Source organism: Neopsephotus bourkii, unplaced genomic scaffold, assembly GCF_033783945.1.
Source record: "Neopsephotus bourkii isolate Nb327-2 ecotype Australia unplaced genomic scaffold, CSIRO-AGI_Nbou_v1 NB_284, whole genome shotgun sequence".
Lineage (NCBI taxonomy): Eukaryota > Metazoa > Chordata > Aves > Psittaciformes > Psittacidae > Neopsephotus > Neopsephotus bourkii.
This window is the reverse complement of record NW_026900793.1, coordinates 252,142-269,666: the sequence shown is the minus strand read 5'-3', so window position 1 is coordinate 269,666 and position 17,525 is coordinate 252,142. Positions and strand designations below refer to the sequence as shown.

Sequence of the window (17,525 nt, the reverse complement as noted above, 5' to 3'; positions counted from 1 at the left end):
GGTAAATCAACATGGGAACAACTTAATATGAGATTTCATTCACTTCAATACTAAACCTATTACCAGTTTAGTGTTGATTCTGTATGATGTTTACCAGCAATTGAGATGACTTTTGGAAAGTAGGGTAGCCAAATTTGTCTCCCAGGACAGTGTACAGTGTGTGGAAGCATAGGTGAATCCTAATTCTTGCACAGATAAAACTTTTATAAGTAAAAGCATGACCTTAGGCTCTGTGGACCTGCAATTTGTCAAAGCTTCTGTTTTCAAAGGGAATGTTGCCTTTAGGCTAGGCAGAGACAATGGAGGGATGGTGCAGACTGGTATGTGATTCTGTTAGCATCAATATAGCTCATCTGCTTTTAATGGCTTTAAACCACTTCCTTCTCATGCAGGAGATGAGGTGCAAATACTTTCAAATGAAAGTAGCTGTAGCAAAACAGATTGGATTTTTCTTATTCACTTTGAAATCATTTTTTCTCTGGGCAAATGTACACCACAGCATTTACTTACACTCTATGCTGCAGGGTTGGTTGTATGATAAGAACAAAAAATATAGTCAGTGTGAGTTGCATGACCAAAGCAAGAAGTGTGTTGTCATGCATGCTGCTTTTGTGAAACAGGTGGCTTTGGTGCTTCGGCGGCTACGAGAGCTCCAGGTGACTGAAATGACTACAAAACAAGAAAACAAGCGTCCCAGTCCTCGGAAAGTGCCATCAGAGCCTCTGCTGCCTCTAGATGAAGAAGCTGTGGATATGGATTACGGGGAGATGGCAGTAGATGGAGAGCAAGAAGAAGTTACTGGTGATGTGGATATCTCCTTTCATCTTGATTCAAGTCATAAGACCAGTAGCAGGGTAAACTCTGCTACAAAGCTAGATGATGGAGGACTGAGAAAAAGCAAATCAGGGAAACAGAATGAAAGAGACGGCTTCCGGAAGGCCAAGCAGAAGCTGGGCTTCTCCACTTCAGAACCAGAGCGGATATTTGTTGAACTGTCCAACAGCAGCTGGTCAGAAATGTCCCCGTGGGTGATTGGCACTAATTATACACTTTACCCTTTGACTCCCGCCATAGAGCAGAGGCTAATTCTTCAGTACCTGACTCCTTTAGGGGAGTACCAAGAGGTGAGCACATGAAGGTGGGAGGAAGCACCCTGTGCTTGAGTTCTCCTGACAAAACTGAGTGGTATTGTGGAGATAAACTTGCAGAACTCTCATATCACTCTGATGTTGCTTGATACGAAGGAGATCGGTAACCTGTGTGGAGTTGTTGATGACTTCCCAGTTGGTGAAGTCATTAGTTTCAGTATTACTTGGTAATACTCAAACTGGAGCCCAGCAGGTGTGTGGTCTAGTAGTTGGAGCATGGCAGTAGGTATTTTATTCCTGGTTTCTGTTAAATTTGGTGATGGTTTAGATGGCACAGGGCAAGTCACTTTGAAATTACAGACATCATTCCTCTGGGGATGAGAGAGATTCTTGCAGTTAAAAGTCTGAGGAAATAGTGGTTTAAGCTCTGCAGGAGTTATGATGTTATGCAGATATTTTTGAGGGCTGTTGTTACTTAAATGGACAAAGTAGTTGAGCAGTGCCAGATTTACCAAAGTGTGTTTCCTTTTTTCTCTTAACCATAAACTTAAGTTAGCATAGGTCTGCAGGCCACTTTTATTCCTGCCTAATCTTTTTTTTAGGTGGTTTAGCTTAATTTGAAATAGAACAAAGCAACACAGTTTTGCTTTGTGATATACGTTATACGTGCACGTGTGTGCCTTGCTTCTGTGAGAGCCAAAGAAACCATTATCCCCCTAATACCCTGCATGCTGACTGGATTACTTCATATGCCAGCAATAATAGGATATAAAAATAGGAATTAATACTATAAAGCTGTTACACAAAGAATTATGCAAAGGGTTTTGGTTTGTTGCCCTGCTCTCCTGTTTTTTCTGTTCAGTTGTTGGGTAGTTGTCTTTGCACAGATGGAAAGTGGAACCTATCGCCAGGGTGGTATCTGTGTGGATTTGCCATAGCCGCACTTGAAGGAGAGTCTTAAGATTTCCGTGTGGCAGCTGTCATGCACCTTGCTGCAGTCAGCAGATGTATTACAAGAGGTCTGTTAACCTTTATTGCTTCCTATGGATGGAGCTGGTTACCACTGACCTCTCATAACAGGTATCTGCTAATAGGGGAAAATTGGGGGTTTTAGAGAGTAAAAACCGAAAGAGCTCTTGTATTTTCCATGAAACATTCAGCTAGTCTCCCACTATTTTTCTCAGCTGCTACCCATCTTTATGCAACTGGGATCAAGGGACCTGATGATGTATTACATTGACCTGAAGCAAACCAACGATGTGCTGCTCACTTTTGAGGCCCTTAAGGTAAATTACTTTCATAATGTCTATGGTCTAAAATGGATCATAAACATTGTAAAAGGATTGAATGTATGTCTACTGCTTGCGGCAAAGGCAAGTGCTCACCTTCTTTAGGCCTGTGTGCATTCCCTAGAGTTGGAATTGGCTTTCACTCAGCTTAAATGCATTGTGGTTTTGGTTTTGTAGCTCTCAAGTATTTAAAATCAAAAAAGGGGGGGAAGGGATGAGAAGATCTTACTTGTGCAGGAGGTGCCATTAATTTCTCCTCCCATCTGCCTAAATGAAGAGGATGAAAATTCTTTTTTTGATCAAATGCTTGTGTCCCTGTTGCCCTTAGACAGCATTCCTGAGTTGTTCCACTGCTTCTCTTCTCATAGGACATTTGTGGGGGGTAAGAAGCATAAGTGTCTTATTCCCAGAAGCCCCAGCATGACATCTCTGAGCTTAATGTTTGAAATACGATAGTTTTGTGTGATTAGTCTTTAAGGTTACCTCGCCAAGGTACAGAACCACAAAAATAACCTTATTCAAGCCAAACCTGCAGTGCAGCAGCACAAGTTGTATTTTTCTGTGTGTTCTTTCCATATGTCATGGTAACTTCTCTGCCTCTGATCCTCCAAGCATCATCTGTCTCCTCATTTCACTGTCGCTTGTCTGAGAATTTACTTACAAGGAGCAGTGTTCCTACCAAAGTTGTAGGTCATTTCAGCTGGGAGCGAGTGGGATTTACTGTTCCTTGTTACTTACTTCTTACAGTTCTTCCTGTTCCTTCTGAAGGTGTTGGTAATACAGGAGTGTGTAGTAAACTTCAGTGCAGCTGCAGACTTTGGTTTTAACAATAGCCTTTAAACTTTATTTTGTAGCATTCTTCCTGCCAGCAATGTGGCATTTACAAACTGTGAATGCAAATTTAAATATTTCTTGGTGATAATGGCAAGTAAGTATGAAAAGAATAAGAAGACTTAAGGTGGCCAATTGGATAGTTTCTAAGTTGCTCTGCTTGTCCTGTATTATTTCAAGATGTGCAATACAAAGTTATGGTGTCTTTTTTGCTCTTGCTGTTGGGATAAATACTACATTCTGCAGTTAGATGTAATTGGAGGAGGAAATAAGGTGAACAAAGCACAGAGCATGTGTTTCTTCTGCCATCTGTTTTTCTGTGGGGTGGGGGATGGAATTGATGACAGTTTGAAGAATCCCAGTCTAATCTGCTTTTATCCTTCCTTAGCATTTGGCATCATTGCTGCTGCACAACAAGTTTGCAACGGAGTTTGTTGCTCATGGAGGAGTGCAAAAGTTGCTGGAGATTCCTCGTCCTTCCATGGCAGCAACAGGGGTCTCCATGTGCTTGTATTATTTGTCTTACAATCAAGATGCCATGGAGAGGGTAAGAGGCATGCTTTCACTGTAACAGCAGCAGTTTCTGTTGTTTCTCAGGGTTTCTACCTGTGTTCAAACAGCGAACAAGCAACTTCTAACCTAAAAAGTAAATCTATAAAGACTTTGGCATGTGCAGGTAGTAGGTATATATAAATAATGGTGTATTTGAGTGTTTTGTTTCAAGAGTTTGGATTTCAGTTCCTAGGGAGTTAACAGAAGATCTCTGTCTTGTCAGCATTGTCTCAATACTTTTATCTCTCTTTTCATTTTACTGTTCCATCATTTTCTTCAGAAAACCCCACCCAAACCAAAAAGCCTCCCCCATTCTCATTTGCCTTTCTTTTCCTGGCTGTTCCAATGGATACCCAATATTGTGTTTTCTCCATGCACGGTCCCAATGTGGATAGCTTCAGTGTTACACGTACCTCAAGTCAGATTCCACGCAGCAGCACAGCCTCTATGGTGCTGCTAGAGTGCAGCAGAACACCAGTGCGCGTCTGGTCTGAATTGTTCAGGAAATCAAACTAAATGACACTAAAAGTTCTCTGTGGCCTGAGCTTATCAGTGTCAAAACAGCTGACCATGAAGGTGAAGTTCCTCACCTCATATTTTAACATAGGAAAAAAGTCTTAAAAGAAATCCTCCTCTCAGTTCAGCTGTGTTCCTCCAGCAAGATCCCTTTAGACAGGCTGATACTGGCAGTACACCTTTAAGCTTCAGTTTCCCAGGTATTTTAAACACTGACTCTGTTTCTTTATTTTTTGTACTGGCAGCAGCACTTACATGTTATGAACTGATCCACTTTATTCTGAAGTTGCTACCATGCCAAGTAAAAAGAGATGAACTTTCAGCTTGAGAGCATTAGTACTCACATATGGGAACATCATGCTCTAACATTCAAAGCAACTGCAAAGTTGTAGCCTAAAGCCTTGCAGCTCTGCTCTGCTTTGAGTGATAGCTTTGCATTCCTGGCCTGTCCCTGGCATTGTCTAGGGGCTTGGGGGGGTTTATTTGGTTTTTCATGTTTGTTTTTTTTAGCTGAAAATTGAAGCAGTTAAACTGGTAACTGTACATTTCTGCTTGTATCTTCCTAGTTTTTGATGATGTCTGAGTGTGTGTTGTGATTTTTAACCAGCTTAACACTCTTGAGCACTATCTAGACTAGTAGTGGTTGTTTAAGGCTCAGTCCATATGGATTCTGCTGGCATTTGTATGAGTGTGTTCATAAACCTTTTGGTATTCGCCGTTGATCAGGGCTGTCTGTATCCTTTATTAAATCTCACTTATGAGGGCAATAAAGGTGAAATTGGAATAATGTTCCCTCCACATTTTTTGCCCACTATGTCAGAAAGATGGATCCTGGTGGCATATAACCTGCTTTAGTGTTTCCATGAGCTTTGTCGTGACAAAACACTGCATGCTCCCTTTTCTCCTTTTTTCTTCCTGATTCCACACACTGCCTACATTGTTGTTCAAAAGGATAACCAAAAGCTGTGGCAGGGTGAAGTGTTAGGATTTTATCTCCTCAGGCCATGTCATGAAACCATGCAGCTGTTTCATAGTGACATCGACTCATCTGCTAGATGTTATCCCTAATATAGGTACAAGGTAGAGCAGGTTTCTGTGCTATGTTCCTCTCTTGTCTTTGGATTTCAGAGGAAGCAAGTTTCAAGGGGCAGTCCTTTGTCTTGTAGTTTATGCCAAGCCTCTGTTCTTGAAGTGAAACCAAGGCTGGACCTGGTAGCAGTGTATTCCTTGAATATGTCCAACACCAGCAGAGACAAAAAAATCTGCTCACTTGACATTTGGCAGCTGGTGCCAGTGCTTCAGCTGTCTGTGCTATTCCTCTTGGCACGGACCCTGGCAGAAGGTTCCGAGTTCCCCATTGTTAGAAGCTAACAAACATATGCAAAAGTGCAGTTCCAACACATGGTCTGCACGTCTCAGAGGCATCATCTGAGAAAACAAAAAGGCTGGCTCAGTTAGCCACAGAAAGTCAAGCGTTTTATGATCCTTGCAATTCCCTTAGGCTTCCATGCATCCACAGCTTGCTAGAACTGTGTATGGTACTGTTATGCTGAGAAGAATTTTTGTTTCTTCAGTGGAAACTTCTTTTCCTTCCCTGCCTAGTAGTAGTGAAGCATACTTTGGATAGCTTAAAGTGGCATGGAAAAGGACTCTCTGGAGTTACACTGCACTAAGACTGTAATGGTCAGGGAATGGACCAATTGATAAACCTATGTTGCCACATAAGAGCCTTTATTAGTCTCACAGGGTCTCTCTTCTACTGGTCTGGAAATGGGACTTTTTATTTCATGTCTGAGATGTCCCAGTTCAAGCTGGAAGAAACTGATACTTGTCCTCTGTCTGTTTGCCCCTTAAAGAACCCTCATTCTCCTTGGACAGTTTTCCTTCAGCAGTCTGAAGTCCTCAAGAATGTTATTTTGTTTTCTAGGTATGCATGCACCCCCATAATGTTCTTTCAGATGTAGTGAACTACACCTTATGGCTAATGGAGTGCTCCCATGCCTCTGGATGCTGCCATGCTACCATGTTCTTTTCCATTTGCTTCTCCTTCCGTGCTGTCCTGGAGCTCTTTGACAGGCATGATGGCCTTCGGCGTCTGGTTAATCTGGTAAGGCTTATAGTTTTATATGGTGAACAGGATTTTATGCCAGGTTTTGCACCCTTTAGAGGGCAGATGTGGAGAGTTCTGTTCTTTTGCTTGCTTTTGCTTGGTTGTTCTTTTCTCTCCTTGCTTCCCAGGATATGGAAAGGTGGGATGAGTTTTCTAAGCAACGTACACATGGACCCCTTTTTCTTTATCATTTTTCTTATTATTGTATGATTATTGTCTAGAGACTTGCTACCCTTTGAAGAGCTTATTGGTACAACTGGGTTAAACAGTACTTACCCAAACAGTGGTGGCTTAATGTTAGTTCAGAAGTTTCTCACCATTCCACATACATGTACGATATTGTCGTGCACCCTTTTGGATGCAGATAAATCCAGCCTTGTTCCAGGAGAAGTACAACTTTTTGAGCACAAATTATACTGCCTATTTGCAAAAAAAATATGCAGTCCTAATAGCTTAGGTTATATCTAACTTGAGAATGTCACTGCAGGGTGTGAGCACACTTTGTGTTGTGTAATGTAATGCCTAATAGTATTAGGCACAACACTAACTCCAGATCTACACTGATGTAACTTCTGGATTTCTTCATAGGTAGGGGGAAATGGTTCTTTTTAAACTTGCTATATGCAGATAGCCTTTTCTGTTCAGCCAACTTTTGTCAGCTCTCAGAGAGAGCTTGTGTGTCTTGTGTGCAAGGTAAGTTGTTCGGTTTAGTGCAAGTGTAGCTGCTTTTTTCTTCCCCTTAAGAGTGAGCTGATGAAACTTTCTTTTGCCTCCCACCCAACCTCTTCCTGAAGATAAGCACTCTTGAGATCTTAAACCTGGAAGACCAAGGAGCCCTCTTGAGTGATGATGAGATCTTTGCCAGTCGCCAGACTGGGAAACACACCTGCATGGCCTTGCGTCGATACTTTGAGGCTCACCTTGCTATCAAACTTGAACAGGTGAAGCAGTCACTCCAGCGCACTGAGGGTGGCATTCTGGTCCATCCACAGCCCCCCTACAAGGTGAGTAGCATGTTACAAGCTGTTAACATGGTAGTTGCAGTTTTCAAGTGAATCTAAGCTGCAGGAATATGTGGATGTCTTTGGAAGCCAGTGGAATAACTAGGCAGTGTGCAACTTACAGAGACAGGGATTTTATTTGTACTTTTTTCCTGCCTTGTGGAATGAAACTGCAATAGGAAAATACAGAAGAGCGTTTAAGGTTCATCTGAAATACATTTGATTAAGTAATAATTTGATACATTCTACTCATCTGCTGTGGTTCCATTTCTATCTCTCAAAAGCTTAAGTTAAAGGCAGAGTTTTTTTGATACTTGTGGGATTTTTGATCTTTTAATCTCTGAAAGGACAGTATCTTTATGTACAGAAAATGCACAATGTTGAATACTTGGAAATAAGTTTGATTTTATAATGAAAACAGAAATGTCTTTCATACACCATTGGTTTTAGGAACTGTCAGGAAAATTCTTGTCCTGGCCATGTTTATTTTTTTTGTGCTTCCTCCCTGCAAAGTGATTTTGGCTGTTTGTTTTGAGGGGAGCACATTCACCTGTGGTTTCTGGTTTAATTTATGATGTTTTTATATAAGAGCTGAAATAAGAAAACACAAGAGGGTTTTTGCTCCTGCAAAAATCAGTTATTTTGGTAACTAAAGAGAAGTATGTAAGCTGTTGCCTTCCTAAGTAATTTAAACAACTTATTGAAAGGAATGCTTGTTAGGAATTTCCTTTTTTTTCTTTAGTAGGTTTTGTAGTCAGCACTTAGAAACTAATTGTTATTTTTTGCAGCCTTTTTAGTGCTTTAGCAGAAATGCATTTTGAACGATAATCTAGTGACTACTACATTAATAGCTTAAAAGATACTAAGTAGAGTTTTAATTTAATGTAATTTCTTAAATTAGCCTAAGCCTTGTAGGACTGCAAAGAAACTTAAAGGATATTAAGCTTATTATCGTATATTATAGTGACAGTTGCTGTACTCTTTTCTAATTGGAGAATAAACCAGACAGTAAAGACTTAATCTGCAACAGACAGTTCTGGTCTGCTCTTCATGAATGTCATTTTTGGTTAAATGCCAGCAGTGGGGGACTTGGTAACAGAATATTGTAGTGCAGGTTTGTAACCCTTGTGATCTCTTCTAATGCTTCCAACTTATTTCCCCACAGGCCTGTTCATATACCCATGAGCAGATAGTAGAGATGATGGAGTTCCTGATTGAATATGGTCCAGCACAGCTCTTCTGGGAGCCAGCAGAGGTTTTCCTCAAATTGTCTTGTGTCCAACTCATGCTCCAGCTCATTTCAATAGCGTGCAACTGGAAGACGTACTATGCAAGGTGAGCAGTTTGCTGTGGTACTGCATTTTAGTGCAGAAAGTTGCAATTATTGGGCGGGGCATTGCATTTTGAGAGTTTTCTACCTTTCTGATAGCATTTAAAACAGGCCCATACTGGTTACTGCTGTTAGGGCCTGTGCTGTAGCTACACAGTGCTTGTAGAAATTAACACCGTGGAAAGCAGGACTAAAATTTTGAGGTAGAGAGAGATTTCTGAAGAGCCAGAAAAACCTCAGGCCTTTGATCTCTGTCAAATCAGCATCATAGTAAAGCTTAATCACAGTTCTGTGCCACTTTCTGCCTCATAATTCATCTTTTTGTTAGACTAAAAAACCTTTGAAGTAGAGGATGAAATCAAGATCTCTTAATCCTGGAAAGAGGTGGATTGTCTGTTTGGATGTAGTAAATGTAGCTGACTTGAAAGGACATTGTGTATCACTGTGATTTGTTGGTGTTTGAAGTTTCCTGAGCAGATACAACTGTACAGAAGAGTTGTGTGAATATGCAACAAGCCAGTATTCAAGACAGGAAAAAGACTGAAGATTGTTACTGTGGATTGCTCAGGTTCATGTTCCTAGAAGATACACAACCAGCTGTTAAACTCAACATGGTGTTAGGGGGGCTCACTTTATGGTGCTCCACTTTTAAGTTTCTCCCTTGTCTTGGCTGCAGGCAAGCTGTGGGAGCACTGCAGTGTTCTGTTATCTCTCCCCCAAACTCCCTGCCCAAGTGTTTGCAGCATCCTTAGAAAAGAAAGGGAACTGTGATAGAATACCATTAGGATCCTGTCCCCAGTTCAAAAGGAGGATGGGTGCAAATTTCCAGTCTTTATTTATCCTAATGGCCATCTGCTTCCCAGAGTGAACTGAGATATCTCTAGAGATATGTTCTGGTGAGTCACTGTTTGCTGTAACTAATTGTCATCAGCAGTATTCTTGTCACCAGGATTCCCCCCTCCTTATTTCTCCTGCCTGCCCGAGTTCCTTTCCTAATTCAACTTGAAAGCCTTGAAATCTGTTTTGTTTCTGCAATCCCCTGCCTACCTTTCCCTCTCTCAGGTTGCACTCCTCTGGGTAGTTTCTATTCTCCTGTTTTTTATTCTCTGCAGCTGTTTCCTAATTGCTGCTTGGGTTAACTCTTACCCTCCCACATGGGCTTACAAGCCTTCACCCCTTTTCTTGCATTCTGCTCTCCTGCCCCTTGCTTAACAGCTCTTTTCATCTTCCACAAGCCTGTATCTTTCTTAAACTGGTGTCTGTGTTGATGCCTTTTTCCTATTACAGTTGTCTGTTCTACTGCTGAACAGTTCCCCTTTACTTCAGGAAAAACTTCCTTCCTAGTTGACTGTGACTGTATTTTAGATGTGTTTTCCACATAAGATGTATAGTTAGGTTAGATTTAGAAGCTTAATTTAGAATACTTTTGTGGATAAGTCTTAACATTCTTACTTACATAAACAGAAATTGACAGTGCTTTTAGGATCCTGTGGGTAGTGTGGGATAAATGTTGACAGAATGCAGGCAATGGTGTGCATGTGAGCACTGCCTCCTGTGGAGACAAGCCCATTAAAAGTGAAACCTGCTAAAATGAAAAGGCCTCATTAAATACATCAGATGGGACTGAGTTACTCCTATTTGTTGGAGTAGAATAGCTTGAATACTATGTTATGTATTGAAACAACTCGCTGTGTATACCTCTAAGAAGTCTTTCTGTTATTGTCTTCCAGGAATGACACAGTACGATACGCTTTGGATGTACTAGCCATCCTGACTGTGGTTCCTAAAATCCAGTTGCAGCTGGCAGAACCTGTGGATGTGTTAGATGAAGCTGGATCTACTGTTTCCACTGTGGGTAAGCTGAATATGGTCCTTATGACTTACTTATCAGTTGTCTTCTGCTACATGTTTTTTAGCTGTCTCTCACCCACAGTGAGACAAGGGTTAAAATAATTCATGTATTTAGAGTTATTGTCAAGGATGCAACTAAATGGGAGAGTAGACTGTGGTTAGAATTGCGTCATGATTAGAACTGTGGTTGGATTACAAATTTGAAGAGATGGTCTTTGAGTTGCACTTGTTTTCAAGAGCTCATTAAATACAGATGGAGGCAAATCTGCTTTTGTAATGGGAGTATTAGGTTCCTGAACTTCCCAGAAATTTAGTTCTCCTGGGGATATTGCATCTTAGAATATGGGAGAGGAGCACTTAGGGGTGTTTAAGTTATGCTCTAATGGCTATCTGCAGGTTCAGTATGCAAATGAATGAGATGTACGTGGATCAGGTCTAGGGCTTATGCATTAACTGGGGCTTAACTATTTTTTTAAGAATAGAAAAAGGCAGAGTGTAGGTGTAGGCAAAAGGATTTATTTTGCACAAATCCTTTTTCTAGACAAAACACCAGTTCTTTCTTGAGTGAGGGTTTTGATCTTCTGAAGCAACATGAAATGAACAGGAACTTTTGTCAGGCCTGCCTCCCTTTGGAAGCTATGATATGGGTGTTGGTTTGGTTTGTTTGTTTTTTTTCTTGTACAACAGGGTCCCCTTCTTTCTTCTCTGTTTCCACTTTGTTAGTATTTATACGAGACAGTTGCTTTCTGCAGTAAGAATCAGAGGCATGCCTGTGCATCTTTCTCTGTGCCGGGTATCCCAGGCTTTGTGTTCCTGGGCCATGCCTGGTCACCTTCCCTGAAAGACTGACCGCTTACCGGTGATGAAGTGGAAGAGCATCAGTGTACGAAAATGTTTTGCCAGGGAGGTAGAATATGTCTTACACTTATTAACAGAATGTCAGGCATTCCCAGAATGAAAATAGAATTGCCTCTTTTCCACATACTTGTCGAAGACACCCTTACTTTTCTGATGAACTGTGTAAGATACATTTTACAGTGCTAAAGAAATTATTTATTTCCTTCACTAGGTATTAGCATCATCCTTGGAGTTGCTGAGGGTGAGTTTTTCATCCATGATGCTGAGATTCAGAAATCAGCCCTTCAAATCATCATCAACTGTGTGTGCGGCCCAGATAATCGGATCTCCAGTATTGGCAAATTCATCTCTGGAACTCCTCGTCGAAAGCTTCCTCAGGCGCCCAAGAGCAGTGAGCACACACTAGCCAAGATGTGGAATGTGGTACAGTCCAACAATGGCATCAAAGTGCTGCTCTCATTGCTGTCTGTAAAGATGCCAATCACAGATGCAGATCAGATCCGGGCGTTATCCTGCAAGGCCTTGGTGGGGCTCTCGCGCAGCAGCACTGTCCGGCAGATCATCAGCAAACTGCCGCTCTTCAGCAGCTGCCAAATTCAGCAGCTGATGAAGGAGCCGGTGCTCCAGGACAAGCGCAGTGAGCATGTCAAGTTCTGCAAATACGCTGCAGAGCTGATAGAGCGTGTCTCGGGGAAGCCGTTGCTGATTGGCACAGATGTGTCTCTGGCTCGATTGCAGAAAGCAGATGTGGTGGCCCAGTCAAGGATCACGTTTCCTGAGAAGGAGCTGCTGCTCCTGATTCGGAACCATCTCATCTCCAAGGGCCTAGGAGAAACTGCATCTGTCCTTACTAAAGAGGCTGATCTACCTATGACTGCAGCATCTCATTCATCTGCCTTCACCCCTGTTGCCGCTGCTGCCTCTTCTGTGACCCTGCCTCGCACTCCTCGTATAGCTAACAGCATCTCATCCCGTTTGGGTAGCCACACATCTATAGGTTCCCCTGCCACCTCTGTCCATGCTCAGGCAAGGCCGTCTGCATCCCAAGGTCCACTTGCTCTTCCAGGCCCCTCTTATGCCACCAACTCTCTGACTGGCAGGATTAGTTTTGTCAGGGAGAGGCCATCTCCCTGCAACGGCAGAAAAATCAGAGTGTTGCGACAAAAATCGGACCATGGTGCCTACAGCCAGAGCCCAGCTATCAAAAAGCAGTTGGACAGACACCTTCCTTCCCCACCCACCCTGGACAGTATAATCACAGAGTACCTTAGGGAGCAGCACGCCCGCTGCAAGAACCCTGTTGCCACCTGTCCCCCTTTCTCTCTCTTTACTCCCCACCAGTGTCCTGAGCCAAAACAGAGGCGCCAAGCGCCAACTAACTTTACCTCACGGCTGACCCGCAGGGCAGCCTTCCCGAAGTACGGAGGGGTGGATGGTGGCTGCTTTGATAGACACCTTATATTCAGCAGGTAAGGAAGAAAAATGTTTCTTGACCCCTCTCAGGATGTATCCTGTGACAAAAAGCCTTACCTGGATTCAGGCTGTGCAGTCCCACAGAGGAACATCCTTGAAGAGAGAAGTGTTTCAATTCAACAGTGACAAGTGGGAGAGCCTTGAAAAGCTTTTTCAGAAGTTGTTCTGTTTTTCTTATACTGACCCTTAGTACATAAAGCATGCTTTATTTCCAGTATCACATTAATTCAGTAGCAACATTGGCTAATGAAGCTTGCAGCTCTTTGTTTTCCATTGGAAGGTAAGTATTTATCACCGGTTTTACACAAGAGTGTAGCATGGCCTTGAGGTTGGTTGGCTGACAGAAGCAGGACAGCAGAATCCATATTTTGCTCTTGCAGCTGCATCCACAGCACCACAATTGTTAACCTTTTTCTGTGGCCTTTCTTTGCTGAGGTTGTATTAGAAGACAGTGTAAAGTTTATAAAGGTAAAGGTGACACATAGATGAAAGCATCTTCACAGTGACACCAGTATGACTTTGGGAAATTATGATTGTGTCTTTTTTGTGTTGAGTGTTTCAGAACTGTGAGAAGATTTTTTTGCTGGCTGTCTTTACTTATCCAGGTGACAGCATTACAGGTTTTGCATCAATGCGGATTTGAAGACGGACTCAAAATGCTTCAACTTAATGATGTCCTTTAACAGAAGTACTTAATAGTGCAAAACAAACCCTGAAATGATGCAAACATGGTTGTAACACACTCACTTGAGCACTAGCCTTACAACTTGCACTTAGCTTGTCCTAGAAGAAAGCTGTAAGTTGTACCTACATGACATTTAGGGACTGGATTTAATAATCATCACACAGCATTTTAGTTTTACTTCTGACTTTTGGCTGACCCTTGTGTTTCTACCTTCTCCAGGTTCCGGCCAATTTCTGTGTTCAGGGAAGCAAATGAGGATGAGAGTGGCTTTACCTGTTGTGCGTTTTCTGCAAGGGAACGATTCTTAATGCTGGGTACTTGCACAGGGCAGTTGAAACTCTACAATGTGTTTGGTGGACAGGAGGAGGCCAGTTACAACTGCCATAATTCTGCCATCACGCACCTTGAGCCATCCAGGGTGAGTAATCAAAGACATGTTCTGAGTTTTAGAAGTTCTCAGAGCCTAAGCCCTAGTATGTTGTGAGCCCATCTGGATATGTAAATGTAAAATGCACTGCTGGGTGGGCTGCAATGCCTGTCATTAAAGTGCTTGTAGTAGTTACATACTCACATGCTCTCTGTCTGTGAGTTCTATAATTAATATTTGTTTTTCTTCCCATGATAATAGAAAAGATGCACAGTGGCTGTGTGCCTTCATAAGTAATGAATATATATGCTTGGAAGTGGAAAAATGCTTAAACTGACTATTCATGATAAATGTGAGATAAGATATCAGAGTTTATATAACCTCTGTTGGAGAAGTAAATATTTTTTTGGGGATGATTCTAGGAAGAAATAAAAGGCATTATAAGTAGAATGAATTCTACTCACAGGGCAGCAAAATACAGGCATGGATTATCCTGATTTGTGTCTGTTAAAATCGTAGATGGTTCCCATTGTTATCTATAACATTTTACTTTGTCTGCCAGGGGCTCTTACACATATTAGATACCTAGACTTTATCCTCATAGTAATAGTTTAATAAGCACAAAATCTGCTACAGTTCCAAAGTTCATCTTGTAAGTGTAAGTTAAAATGTACAGGCAAAATAACCTCTCTTTTCCTTGGTATTCTTTTCCCTTCCTCCCCCTCCACTCCCAACTGAAAATACAGGATGGATCTTTATTGCTGACATCTGCTACGTGGAGCCAACCTTTGTCTGCATTGTGGGGAATGAAGTCTGTCTTTGATATGAAGTAGGTATACTCTGAGCCAGCTGTGGGGTATGTTGCAGTTAGAAGAACCATTCAGTATAGGCAGAAACTCTTAAGAACAAATCCTGGAAGAACAGTACAGCACAGCTCTCAAAGTCTCGTATGAAAAAAATAAAATACACTGCCTTTCCTCTGTTGAGTATCTTCCCTATTTTATTTGGTACAGGCAGCTTTGCCAAATTCTGACTACCTAAAGTCCTGTTTAATGCAAGATAGATAAGTGGAATCACTGTTGTCTCTGAAGGCAAAGACATATGTTTGTAAATTATCTTGACAATATTTCTGTAGCCAGTTACAGAATTTTCCTAGCACAGTGATTGGCTTGGTGAGATTTTCAGACCTGGATACAAGCTATTTCAGCCCTGAATAAAGCTATTTAAATGTGAATTCAGTACTAGCATTTGTTCCTTCTCATTAAGAAAAAAAACGGGTGGAAGGTTCTTTGCTTTTATAAGGTTTGACTGTTGTCTGCCTTAGTTGTAAGCAACAGTTTTGGTGTGACCTGTTTTAAGTCAGCTAGGGGGTATCTGTCATAAAAAGTTTCATGCGCCCCAGGCTTGCATGTGTGTTTGAACATTCAAGGTGCTGTTCATTGCTCAGTCCTCTAAATAGTGTTATGCTAGTCTGCTGCTTGTGTTTTCACTGGTCTGCTGTAGAGGCTGTGTCTGTAATAGATATTTTTCTGCCAAAGCCTTTTCTCTACTTTTTTAGTTTTCTGAATTGTTGAAAGCTCTGCTGGAGGTGTTGGGGTAGTGCTTGGTTCCCAAGGTGATTTGAATCTTCAGTTCCTTTACTTCTTTACTGACTCTATCTACAGGCATTCCTTCCCTGATGACCACTATGTGGAATTCAGCAAGCACTCTCAGGATAGGGTCATTGGCACAAAAGCAGACATTGCCCATGTAAGTATCAACAAAGGTCATGGTTGTGAAGCTGGGACAAGAATATAATTCTTCAGAGAACATTTATACAGATCCGGGTGCTGTGATGTTCTGTGCAACTGATGAATTAAGAGGCTTTAGAAGAAAGCTTAGAAAGTGTCAAATAACTTCTCCCTGTGTCTAAGGGTATAAACTTGACCATTCCAAACCAAATGTAGCACGCTGTGTGCAATGTCTTGCCTCTGTAGTTAGTATTCTGGGCAGTTGTGGCACTTGCTTTGTTTTGCTTTGAGACATATCATGCAGGACTTCTTCCCCTCCTTTCCCCACAGTGCCTGAAGTTGCCTCCTTTGCCTTATTCGTCAGTAATCATGATGATAAAAGTTCCACTGTTAAGAGTAGCTCAGCCAACAGCTGTGGGAAATGGCCTATTAAAAGTGTCTTCCTTTTGCCCCCCAAATTTGCCATTTGCTTTTGGGTATCTTAATTTACCATTTAATTATTAATTAATATTTGGGTATTTAAATTTTTTAATTATTTCCACAGAATCTAGTTTTTTATATGAATACCTGCAAATGTGACAGACACGGGCTTCAGAATGCTTCTGTTCTCTGTTAATTTACATTCATTATAGGCACTGTCTCTTTTGAGAGTATTTGCATAAGAAATTGTCATGAATTTATTCAAATTATGTGTGATTTTACATACTGCTCTGATCTGTTGCAGGTCAGATCAGTTTGTGTATTGTGTGTTTATTTGGTAAACAGATTGGTTCTCTAATTCTAGAGATTGTTTTCCTCTCAGGTTTGAGTGAGGGCTAGGCTCTGAGGGATGGTACAGGTCAGATTTACCAGAGAAGATGGTCATAAAGCCTTTGTACTAGTTAAAGCCCTTTTTATCTTTGTATCTTCCAAAAGTTTGTTGGGACAAAGCTCACCAAGTTGCCAGGAAGGTTAACTCCTCTTCAACAGTTTCTGGCTTTTTTTCCCCTCAGTGTGTGGAGTTTTGTGTTTGTAAATACCATCTGCTCTGAAGGCAGTTCCATTTCCAAACAGTTTCTGGCTAAGTGGTACCTTGTGACTGTAGCTTTGCAGCCCACTTTTCATAATGGGGTTAGTTTTTCTGGAGCTAATCCTGATTGTATTGAAATATATCAGTGAACTTGCAGTAAGCTAAGTACTGGCCGAAACATGTTGTGAGACTAGGTTCCAGCTGTGGAAAACAAGTAAAGATCTGGTGAGAAGGCTTATCTTTGGAGCGCTCTCACTTGAAATGGAAAAGCAAAATGGGAAATGGGGTGATTCTGGAAACAATCTAGAAGGGGGAACATGGGCTGAACTTAGGCACAGGTACATTACAAATTGTGACTAATCTTTCTTTTTCTTTTTAATCTAAAAGATCTATGATATTCAGACTGGCAACAAGCTGTTGACTCTGTTTAACCCAGATCTTGCCAACAACTACAAGAAGAACTGTGCCACTTTTAACCCCACTGATGATCTTGTCCTAAATGATGGTGTCCTCTGGGATGTCAGATCAGCACAAGCCATCCACAAGTTTGACAAATTCAACATGACCATCAGTGGTGTTTTCCATCCCAATGGGCTAGAGGTCATAATCAACACAGAAATTGTATCCTTTTGGCCAATCTGATCAATGATGTGCTGGACATAAAGAATTTATGTTGATAAACAAGTAGCTGTTTGCAGAAGTTGTATTAGTGGTCTGCTGTGTTACAGGTTATGAATGGTAACAACAATTTTGTCTGTGAACACTGAAGTAAGTAGGGGCTGTCAGAGCTAGCTAACTTAAATCTAGATTCTGCCTCTCATACAGCCTAGAGGAA

At 41.5% G+C, this 17,525-nt stretch overlaps 1 protein-coding gene across 3 annotated transcripts in view; it reads left to right on the top strand.

The window, feature by feature from the left end:
• Nucleotides 1-17,525, top strand: part of DCAF1 (DDB1 and CUL4 associated factor 1) — a 55,835-nt gene that overhangs the window by 15,522 nt on the left and 22,788 nt on the right. For all 3 annotated transcript variants that reach the window (XR_009724511.1, XM_061346916.1, XM_061346915.1), the window contains exons 7-18: nt 621-1,124; nt 2,273-2,374; nt 3,597-3,755; nt 6,204-6,383; nt 7,181-7,390; nt 8,553-8,722; nt 10,448-10,572; nt 11,638-12,895; nt 13,804-14,002; nt 14,698-14,780; nt 15,616-15,700; nt 17,078-17,311. Coding sequence is in view for 2 of the 3 variants with exons in the window: in XM_061346916.1 (XP_061202900.1) it covers nt 621-1,124; nt 2,273-2,374; nt 3,597-3,755; nt 6,204-6,383; nt 7,181-7,390; nt 8,553-8,722; nt 10,448-10,572; nt 11,638-12,895; nt 13,804-14,002; nt 14,698-14,780; nt 15,616-15,700; nt 17,078-17,311 (3,309 nt within the window). In the remaining variant the exon portion in view is untranslated. The remainder of the gene's footprint in view (nt 1-620; nt 1,125-2,272; nt 2,375-3,596; nt 3,756-6,203; nt 6,384-7,180; nt 7,391-8,552; nt 8,723-10,447; nt 10,573-11,637; nt 12,896-13,803; nt 14,003-14,697; nt 14,781-15,615; nt 15,701-17,077; nt 17,312-17,525) is intronic.